The sequence below is a fragment of the Salmo trutta genome, unplaced genomic scaffold (assembly GCF_901001165.1).
Source record: "Salmo trutta unplaced genomic scaffold, fSalTru1.1, whole genome shotgun sequence".
Taxonomy (NCBI): domain Eukaryota; kingdom Metazoa; phylum Chordata; class Actinopteri; order Salmoniformes; family Salmonidae; genus Salmo; species Salmo trutta.
The window spans coordinates 1,895,075-1,906,742 of NW_021823258.1; the positions used below are offsets into that span (position 1 = coordinate 1,895,075).

At 45.3% G+C, this 11,668-nt stretch overlaps 1 protein-coding gene across 1 annotated transcript in view; it reads left to right on the forward strand.

Annotated features, from left to right (window-relative positions):
* Positions 1-340: 340 nt before the first annotated feature.
* LOC115189948 (calcium-activated potassium channel subunit beta-4) overlaps positions 341-11,668 on the forward strand; it is a 61,990-nt gene continuing 50,662 nt past the window's right edge. The window contains exon 1 of the mRNA XM_029748457.1: positions 341-1,284. Within this exon, the coding sequence (XP_029604317.1) occupies positions 949-1,284 (336 nt within the window). The 5' untranslated portion in view covers positions 341-948. The remainder of the gene's footprint in view (positions 1,285-11,668) is intronic.

An 11,668-nucleotide genomic window follows, 5' to 3' on the forward strand; every position in this document is an offset into this window, starting at 1 on the left:
GTGCGTGTTTCTATGTGCTATTCAAGAAAGCCTCAAAAATGATTCTGTATATCTAGGAACGAACAGATGCAGACTAGCTTTAGGCTTTTCTGCCACGTGCACGCCACCGAGCACCGTACACCACCGTAATCGTTGGCGGACACTGCTGATTACGTTAAAACTCGCATGGCATAATGCTTGCTTTTTGATTGGTCAACTATAAGCTCTGTTTTTGTACGCCAAGCCAAGTTATCATGTGTCCAAAGCTTAATGACGTAGGTCATTATTTGTGTTATTGAACGTGTTAACAGTAACTAGCTAGCCTACACTGTCAACAGGTTCACCCTGTAGGGATGCAGCAAAACAATACCGTCCAATCAGCGTAATGAAGTTGGAAACATTGGTGTCGGCAGAAGAGACCTATTTTTAACTCTAGAAAGCTCCTCGCCTCAGGTTATATAGGCTGGTCCTCAGACCAGAGAGAGCTGTCTCCATCTCCAAAGGGACACAGTAGACCAGTTTGTCCACAGCGAAGTGATGGATGTCGGATCCAGCGACGGCGAGGGACCGCTGCTGCGCAACATCTGATCGCCAGCCAAGGGAGGGGCATTCACTCCGAACCTAATCCCAGATGCAACATCCAGCCTTTCAGCAAAACCCAAATCTCTACGGACCGTTGCGATATGAAGTAGATATCACGCGCATAAGAGCGAGGGGAGGAGGGGGGGCAGGCACAGGCTGGACCGCAGCTGCTCCGCTTTCGCAAAGTTCTCCTCGTTGACACCGGGGTGAGAAAGAAATAGAACATACAGAAGAGAGAGCGAGGAGTCCGGTTGAGTGAAAGGGACATTTTCCTAGAGGCTACCAGTGTTTGGGGCAACACAGCGCATATATATAGAGAGAGAGAGCCCCCTCTCCAGCTCTCCTCTCCGTCACTTTCGAGCTCTTTTCAGACCTACGAGGAGCATAATGGCGAAAATGAGGGTGTCATACGAGTACTCGGAGGCGGAGGATAAGAGTATCCGACTAGGACTGTTCCTCATCGTCTGTGGCATCCTGTCCCTCTTTATCCTCGGGTTCTGCTGGCTCAGTCCAACTCTACAGAGCATGCAGAGCAAACCGGCCAACTGCACGGTGGTGTCCGTGCTCAGACCGGAGGAGATGTTCGAGTGCGTGTTCACGTGCGGGTCGGACTGCAAGGGGACCTCGCTGTATCCGTGTCTGCAGATATTCGTCAATAATTCCGAGTCGAACTCCGTGGCTCTGCTGCACTTTGATGAACAGCAGCTGGTGCTGAACCCAAAGGTAAATGCCTAAAACTCTAGAAGGAGAACTCTGGGAAGGAGAACTCTGGGAAGGAGCTCTAGACTTTATAGTCGCCACAGCGTTTACTGAATGCAGAGCTGTGAACGATCGATACAGTAGCTAGGCAAAGTGTCTGTCTGGAAAAGTTCCCAGTCTCAGTTTGTTGACATGAGGTAGATGGATATTATGTTAATGGTTGCCTGTTTTTTAAACTATGTTAATGTAAACAAACGTTTTGTATTCTAAAGACCAAATAACATTCTTGCTATTTTCTATTCCAAAGACATGGCAAAAAATCACAGACTTAAATAATGAGTTTAACTTTCATAAAAGACAGCAAGTGTAAGAGGATCTACACCTGTCCAAGTCTATTCTAGAGACATAGCCTCATCATCACTCACAAAGAGAACCTCTACTGTGATGAAGAGGAACAGAGATGACAAAATGACCCCTTTGGGACAGAAAGACCAAACGTCTGTGTGAGTGAAGGTGTCTTTCCTTCTCAGTTGGTCCGGTAAGCTCTCTGGTCCCATTGTGTGTGATGTTACTTTTCACACGTGCACCTCTCAGACTACAGATTGAAAATGTCTTGGTCTTTTTGAGAATTTCTTCAAATTCTCTGTGGTCATCATCACCATCAGTTGTTCCTAGCTGACTTCAGAAGGGATTGAAACCCAACCTTCTCATCTTGTGTTCTTCTGTAGATAGTGTGTTTATATCTTTGAGGGGGTACTGTAGGGCGTTCAACTCTTCCTGTCCTCCTGCCCCTCCTCTCCCCCCCCTCCTCTCCTCTGTCCCCTCGTCCCCTCCTCTCCCCCTCCCCCTCCTCTCCTCTGTCCCCTCGTCTCCTCCTCCCCCTCCACTCCTCCTCTCCCTCCTCTCCCCCTCCTCTCCTCTGTCCCCTCCTCTCCTCCGTTTCCTCCCCTCCTCTCCTCCTCCCCCTCTCCTCCTCCCCCTCCTCTCCCCCTCCCCCTCTCCTCTGTCCCCTCCTCTCCTCTGTCCCCTCCTCTCCTCTGTCCCCTCGTCTCCTCCTCCCCCTCCTCTCCCCCCCTCTCCTCTGTCCCCTCCTCTCCTCCTCCCCCTCCTCTCCCCCTCCCCCTCTCCTCTGTCCCCTCCTCTCCTCTGTCCCCTCCTCTCCTCTGTCCCCTCGTCTCCTCCTCCCCCTCCTCTCCCCCTCCTCTCCTCTGTCCCCTCCTCTCCTCCACCCCCTCCTCACCTCCTCCCCCTCCCCTCCTCCCTGCTGTCTGAAACAGACCTCTCTCCCCCCAGCTCCATGGTAACACCACTGCATCCCTCCACCCTGTGTCTTTAACACGCCTCTATGTTTACTGACTGGGTTCTATGGCAACAGGAGCGCAGCTTTGAACAGTGATGCACGATCGCATGTGTCTGCATTTAAAGTGGCACCCTATTCCCCATGTAGTGCTCTACTTTGTCCACTAAGGAAATAGGGTGACTAAAAGGGTGGCCAAAAGTAATAAGGTACCATTTAGGACAAACGTAATCCCAGCCTGTTCTCTACATGCCGTAGAAATTGAGCCTGAGTCTGGGGATGAGGTTAGAACGAATGCAGACTGTGGCACTGAGAGGAAACAAGTGAGGACTTTGGCTGGCTACCAAACCAACCAGGGGTTTGAATGAGTTGGCAGTAAGCAGGAAAAAGGAACCAGGTGTTGAATGAGTTGGCAGTAAGCAGGAAAAAGGAACCAGGTGTTGAATGAGTTGGCAGTAAGCAGGAAAAAGGAACCAGGTGTTTGAATGAGTTGGCAGTAAGCAGGAAAGAGGAACCAGGTGTTTGAATGAGTTGGCAGTAAGCAGGAAAAAGGAACCAGGTGTTGAATGAGTTGGCAGTAAGCAGGAAAAAGGAACCAGGTGTTGAATGAGTTGGCAGTAAGCAGGAAAAAGGAACCAGGTGTTGAATGAGTTGGCAGTAAGCAGGAAAAAGGAACCAGGTGTTGAATGAGTTGGCAGTAAGCAGGAAAAAGGAACCAGGTGTTGAATGAGTTGGCAGTAAGCAGGAAAAAGGAACCAGGTGTTGAATGAGTTGGCAGTAAGCAGGCAATGACTCACTTTAGTTACTCTGTGTTGCAGTCTGTCTGTCTGTTCATGTTTAGTAGACTCAATCACTGCAGTCAGAGAACTTGGCAGTTTGGGCTCCTCAGGCTTGGAGGAACTGTAGAGTCTGAGGAGAGGATTGGCGGTGTCCCAAATGGAAACCTATTCTCTACATAGTGAACTATATAGGGAATAGGGTGCTATTTGGGATACAGAAACAGTCAATGTTTAATGTGTTCATATTATCGTCCCTGGCCCTGCATGTTGATTGTAAGTTGTACAACTTTTACGTATGACTTGCACTTAGATTTTGTTGTTTTTATTGATGTGTGTGTGTGTGTGTGTGTGTATATTTGTTCCCGGCGACAAAACCATATGACTTTGTCGCTGAATAACTCAGAGTGATTTGTGGAAAAGGGAACATCTGCTTCAAAAAGGCTGTGTTTACACAGGCAGCCCAATTCTGATCTTTTTTCCACTAATTGGTCTTTTGACCAATCACATCAGATCTTTTCACATCAGATCTTTTTCAGAGCTGATCTGATTGGTCAAAAGACCAATTAGTGAAAAAAAGATCAGAATTGGGCTGCCTACGTAAACACAGCCAAAGTCTCGTAAATGAATCAGGGATTTTTCTGATCAGTTATTGATTTCCTTAGCTGTTGAAGCACCAAAACAAAGTCATGAATTTAAAGATTCTGGAGAAGTGCCAACTAGTCATTCTTATGTATGGTTGTCTGAGGCAGGAAATGAAAGAAAACTGATTGTATCCGTGTGTGTGTGTGTGTGTGTGTGTGTGTGTGTGTGCGTGTGTCTGTGCGTGTGTCTGTGCGTGTGTCTGTGCGTGTGTCTGTGTGTGTCTGTGTGCGTGCGTCTGTGTGTGTGCATGTGTGTGCGTGTGTCTGTGTGTGCGTGTGCGTGTGTCTGTGTGTGCGTGTGTGTGTGTCTGTGTGTGTGTGTGTGTCTGTGTGTGTGTGTCTGTGTGTGTGTGTGTGTGTGCGTGCGTCTGTGTGTGTGTGTGTGTGTGTCTCTGTGTGTCGTTATTGACAGGCTACTTCTACTAATGGCCCACCTGAGGTCCTGCTCTATAATGACTTCATTATAATGGTCACTAATATATCCTGGTTCTAGACTGAATGGTCGGAGCGTTCCAGAAGCAGGAGGGGTTGATTGGTTTGAATTGGCTCATGGGAGGAGAGCAGTGGTTCATTTGAGCCGGATCCCACCTCTCTGTTTGGGACTTTTTGTTCCGGGACCTATTTAGCTGGATCTGGGTACTCTCGTGGCATGAAAAATAATTTTCTCTTTTTGCAAATGTAAAATTGATAATAAAAGCGATCAAAGTTCATTCGAGTTTCCTCTTCCTTAATTCTCCTGCCCCCATAAACAAACGTAATGTAAGAAGTTAGATTTTCAGCCTGTGCCTAATATTTTGAAAAGTTGACTGGGGTCAACACAACACTAAACAATACATTAATTGCACTATAACGGTGACAAACGGTGCCCACAAACTGTTATGGCCTACATAAAGCTGTCCCAACAGCAGAGTCCCAACAGCAGTCCCAACACCTTACCACTGCTACACCTGGCTATCAGCGGAGCCTTGTCTGGCAGCGAAACAGTTCATTCAGCCTCATTTACTGCCTTTAAAAAAAACATAGCTGATATGGCTGATTTGTTTAAACAAATGTGGTTTCTACTGACAATTGAGATGTTCAAACTATGGCATAAGGGGGCGACAAGCGGATAAGAGGCAATCCGTAATTTCGATTAAGACATTAATGAGCGAGCTAGGATGGACGTAGTCAATATAACTATTTGTTCAGCACTTTTGAAATGTACAGCGACAGAATTCAGAACATGGGCCGTTCTTACAATGTTCTCCCTGTACACCAACTCAGAAGCGTAGGATAAATAAAGGGGCATATAAGCAGACAATGAAAGCTCTTACAATATTCAACGATTACATTTCTCTAAAACAGGTTATAGGCTACATGTGCGCCACCAAGTCAGAACAGTTGGCGAAATTAAGAGGTGAATATAGACCAAATTATTAGGGTGAGGCACATGAGCTACTAACAGCTTACTACACAATATACACTTGGTATTACTTTCTTAGCTACAGTATACATATCTCCTTGATATATTACATAATTTATGCAGCAGCATACAAGACATTTTTGGACTCACCTTGTTGTGCTGTGCTCACTTGAACAGGAAGGTGGTGCGGTGGTCCTTCGTGGGCAAATTTTCTCATCAAACTTTGTCATCAAAGTCTGGAATTCTCTGGATGTATGGTGCTTTCAAGATGACTGGGAACTCTGGAAAAAAGAAAGGTTGAATCATGACGACGTCAGTGATCTTCAGGTCGTAGCTCCAGAAAGAGGCCAGAGTTCCGTAATCACAATTCCGAGTTTAATAAAGTTCAAAACGTATTTTCCCAGTCGTAGTTCATTTCCCCCCAAGTTCCCAGTTGTCTTGAATTCACTAAAGTCAGATTTTACAGTTCCGAGTTAACAGTTGATTTGAGCGCGGCACAAGTCCTGCTTCATTGACAGCATGGTCAATGTTGAATGTTTATAATTTTAAACTAGGAAAAGAGACTCTTAATCTTAGACTTGGTTCCACACAGCCACTCCACTGAATAGCAGGCTAGTGATTGCTTTGCAGTGCTTGCAGTTAACTACTGATTCCTTCCAAACTACTCATTGTTGATTTTGCGATTTCCAACTTGTTGTGTAATGTTTATGTCCAATGGCTGATGAGCACCGATACGTTTTATCTATAATTTCTCTTCATTATTTCTCTTCATATGACAAAGATTAAAAAGGATTTGCCGGTAGATTGTCGACTTGATTCATGATGATGATCACTGCTAGCTAAGATTTAGAAAGTATGATGTTGACATGATCAGTGTTTTAAATGTTTACATTTTTTATTTGACCTTTATTTAACTAGGCAGGTCAGTGAAGAACAAATTCTTATTTACAATGACGGCCTACCAAAAGGCTAAAGGCCTCCTGTACTGTAGATAAAAAAGCTACTGTAGATACTTGATTTGATGTCATTTTATCTGTGGCCAATGACGTTGAGCCTTCTTGGATGGGCACTTCTAATGTAACTCTAAGGCAGCACCCGAGGGGCTAGACTTTTCGAGGTCTATCCTTTTACTTGGCGGTGACGAGGTGTCCCCATGAGTGACAGAACACTGAGCAAATCACGGCGCAACTTTCCATATTTTCTGCTGCCTTTCCCACCACCACAGAAAGCACTGAGCTGGGCTGAAACACCTGCATTTTGGAGCTGCTTTACTCAAGAAAACAAAAAGAGACCATGTTTGTATGCGGCTTTATTAAATGTTATATATATTTTTTACATTGTTTGCGAACTGATATGATATTTAATGACATTTTTTGCTCTGCCTCACCTGCCCTGAATGACGGGTCGCCACTGTGTATGTGTGAGACCAACGGGTGGCCGTGCCTGTATGAGAATCGTGCCTGTATCTCTCTCTCACATAACTAAAATGAAATTCACTTTCTATGATCTCTCTCCCTCTCTGCTCTGATAGACATGAACCTGCAACTCTCATCTCTCCAGCGTTGCACTTCATCATTTATTTCCTTATAGAATCACAGCTGTATGAAGGGTTCTGGAGAAACTGCAACACTCCTGATACACTGAAATACACCTGCCAAAGTTATATAAATACTGCTGTCTGTTCAGAAAGAAATGAAATCATTCAGAATACTACACCACCAGAAGGCCTATAATTTAGCCACAGAGGATCAATAGCTTATTTTTTTTAAATAGCCTAGCTGTGGATTGTAGCCCAATAACATGGAATAATAGCCTAGCTGTGATTGTAGCCCAATAACATGGAATAATAGCCTAGCTGTGGATTGTAGCCCAATAACTTGGAATAACCTAGGTGTGGATTGTAGCCCAATAACATGGAATAGCCTAGCTGTGGATTGTAGCCCAATAACTTGGAATAACCTAGGTGTGGATTGTAGCCCATTAACATGGAATAGCCTAGCTGTGGATTGTAGCTCAATAACAAGGAATAGCCTAGCTGTGGATTGTAGCCCAATATAAAGGAATAGCCTAGCTGTGGATTGTAGCCCAATAACATGGAATAGCCTAGCTGTGGATTGTAGACCAATAACAAGGAATAGCCTAACTGTGGATTGTAGCTCAATAACTTGGAATAACCTAGGTGTGGATTGTAGCCCATTAACATGGAATAGCCTAGCTGTGGATTGTAGCTCAATAACAAGGAATAGTCTAGCTGTGGATTGTAGCCCAATAACACGGAATAACCTAGCTGTGGATTGTAGCCCAATAACATGGAATAGCCTAGCTGTGGATTGTAGCCCAATAACATGGAATAGCCTAGCTGTGGATTGTAGCCCAATAGCATGGAATAGCCTAGCTGTGGATTGTAGCCCAATAACAAGGAATAGCCTAGCTGTGGATTGTAGCCCAATAACATGGAATAGCCTAGCTGTGGATTGTAGCCCAATAACATGGAATAGCCTAGCTGTGGATTGTAGCCCAATAACATGGAATAGCCTAGCTGTGGATTGTAGCCCAATAACATGGAATAATAGCCTAGCTGTGGATTGTAGCCCAATAACATGGAATAGCCTAGCTGTGGATTGTAGCCCAATAACATGGAATAGCCTAGCTGTGGGGAACGAGCGGCAAATCTGTCAGTGAACAAACAGCATGCAGACCAAACAGGCCTTTCTCAATATTTCAAATACAATGGAGGGAAAACACAGGTTGGAAAGCAGATGGCTCACGCTGAAAAGAGAAGACTCTATGCTGTAGGCTACCAACATATTTATCTGCTGTACTTCCAAATACTGCTTTAAAATGTAAAATAAGAGAGAGAGAGAGGCTGTTGGCATGAGCGCATCTCCCATCACCAGCTAGTGAGCTACGTATCATTGGGTGAGTCAGTAAAACTGGAAAGCATTTTTAGGACTATAATTTCCTCCTCATACTGTAGCCTACAGCATGTCTCTCCACACACCTTGTTCTGGGCTATTGATGGATTCAAGACAAGGTTGTTTTTATTGATCTCAGTTTGTCAGTGTCAGTGTAGCCTACCTTTTCCATCATTTGTGAGGTATAAAATAATATTCTACCAAAGTCTCCAGTAATGTAAAATACGTGGAATTGCATGAAATGCGTTTATAAAATGACACGTTTTTCCCAGACCCGAGGCTACTACAAATGTTCCCCATGTGGGCAACTTCAGTAAAGGCTTCTACTCTACAGCTCTATGCCACTACGCAAATATCATGATATGCAATGCCTTATTGTAATGGGATTTTCTTTTGGTTCCGGCACCTCCCGATTTCCAAAGGAAGCACTGGGGGAGAGACTTAACATGGTCTCTTTCTGTATAGGACATACTGTATGGTTAAAGGGTTTATTAATGCTTTGTAAACACTATAGTGAATTAGTCATGTATTACTTGATGAAGGGGAGGAGGAGGGAAAGGGGGAGGAGGAGGGAGAGGAGGAGGGTGAGGGGGAAGGAGGTGGGAGAAGAGGAGGAGGGTGAGGGGGGAGGAGGTGGGAGAAGAGGAGGAGGGGGAGGGGAGGTAGAGCAGGGGGAGGAGGAGGGGAGGCAGAGCAGAGGGAGGAGGAGGGAGAGGAGAGGGGGAGGAGAAGGAAAGGGGGAGGAGGAGGGGGAGGGGAGGTAGAGTAGGGGAGGCAGAGCAGAGGGAGGAGGAGAGAGAGGAGAGGGGGAGGAGGAGGGAGAGGGGGAGGGGAGGTAGAGCAGGGGGAGGAGGAGGGAGAGGGGGAGGAGGGGAGGCAGAGCAGGGGGGGGGAGGAGTGGTATGACGTTGAGGAGGGGGGATTCAGACTGGCTGCCCCTGTTCTGCCCCACCCTTTGGGAGCAGTGACCTTTTGGTGCGGCTGGCTAATGAGAGCAGAGGCTCCTGGGTAATGGCTTGATTAAACCACCTGTGGAACGCTTGACTGATTTGGCATTAACCCACAAGGAGTACTAGTCAGCTGGGGGTTCCTTCATATTTGTCTCTCCTCTCCTCTCCTCTCCTCTCCTCTCCTCTCCTCTCCTCTCCTCTTCTCTTCATCGGTGGTAATGTGAGTTCCTACACTGAGTAAGTCATGGGGAACAGTCTTGCTATGGACTCAGGAATGATCTGTGTCAAGGGTCTGATTCTTTTTGACTAACTGACATAAAGTTAACTGAACACAGTAGACATTATGTTAATCTCTCCTTTCAAGTACTGTGAGTACTGTTGGATGTCTATACAGTTATGCTTATGGCAGACCACGGCCATGCCATCTGGTCCCAGTCTACCGTTCAGCTGCTGTTCCTCCTACCAGTGGTCTACATACAGACAGAGAGCCAGAGCAGTCCCCTTTATTCTCCCCTCTCCTCTCCTCCCTCCCCTCCACTACCTCTCCTTGTGTTCCTTATTCACAGAGAAGCGTGTCTCGTCTCTGCCCTTGTCTCACACACACACACACACACACACACACACACACACACACACACACACACACACACACACACACACACACACACACACACCACAGCTTCTATTTATACCCTACCGACTGGCTACGTTTCACTCTGGGGAGGAGGGGTCTTAGTATGCTGTCGTCGAGACGACTGACTTCCTTGACTACCACCAACCCATAGAGACAGGGACTACCTTGACTACCACCAGCCAATAGAGACAGGGACTACCTTGACTACCACCAGCCAATAGAGACAGGGACTACCTTAACTACCACCAGCCAATAGAGACAGGGACTACCTTAACTACCACCAGCCAATAGAGACAGGGACTACCTTAACTACCACCAGCCAATAGAGACAGGGACTACCTTAACTACCACCAGCCAATAGAGACAGGGATTACCTTAACTACCACCAGCCAATAGAGACAGGGACTACCTTAACTACCACCAGCCAATAGAGACAGGGACTACCTTAACTACCACCAGCCAATAGAGACAGGGACTACCTTAACTACCACCAGCCAATAGAGACAGGGACTACCTTAACTACCACCAGCCAATAGAGACAGGGACTACCTTAACTACCACCAGCCAATAGAGACAGGGACTACCTTAACTACCACCAGCCAATAGAGACAGGGACTACCTTAACTACCACCAGCCAATAGAGACAGGGACTACCTTAACTACCACCAGCCAATAGAGACAGGGACTACCTTAACTACCACCAGCCAATAGAGATGAAAGAGATGAATCACTGTTTTCCTCTCAAGTTCCTCTCCACCACTCCATTCAGGCTCAAAGCCATCCTAGAAAACTCACCCTCTGTGAGACATTGATTGAATCTTTTTTCAGTTTCTGAAGTCAGATTCTCTAGTCACTTGCTCCGGCTCAAAACTTACCTGAGAAACTCTCCAGCGAGACCATACATGTGTTTTAAACATCATCGTATTCCCATGATGCCCTACTTCCATACACAGAGCCTTCAGAGAGTATTCACACCCCTTCACTTAATCCACATTTTGTTGTGAAAGCATGAATTCATGACAACATGTTTTTAGATTTTTTTTCCGAATATATTGAAAATAAAATACAGAAATATCTAATTTCCATAAGTACTCACAACCCTGAGTCAATACTTTGTAGAAGCAACCTTGGTGGCGATTACAGAGTCTTTTTGGGTAAGTCTCTAAGAGCTTTCCACACCTAGATTGTACTATATTTACCCATTATTATTTTTTAAATCCTTCAAGCTCTGTCAAGTTGATTGTTGATCATTCCTAGACAGCCATTTTCAAGCATTGCCATATATTTTCAAGCCGATTGAATATTTTACTGCAGGGTCACAGAGTGATTCTTGGTGTTCTTAAACAAATCTACTTTGAAACAGAAATATAGACCTCACACACATGCTTATGGGCTTAGAAAAAAGAAGACACCTGTAACATGTCAGATATAACGTTGAAATATATTCAATGTTGAGTTTGCACCTAATATAACACTTTATATACATCACAGAAGACTGAAATATAACAGAACTGTTTGACATAGAAACACCAGATTTTTATCGGGTTTTCTGAAATAATCTTGATTAATTATGAAATTATGAAAAGTATTGATAATATTCATCCCAAGAGACCAAAGAGGGTGCTTTAGGTCATTGACTGCTGGAAATGGCTACCTAAACACTCTAACAACGCTACTCAGGAACATTCAATGTCATCTTGGTAAGCAACTCCAGTGTATATTTGGCCTTGTGTTTTAGATTATTGTCCTGCTGAAAGGTGAATTTGTGTCTGTTGGAAAGCAGACTGAAC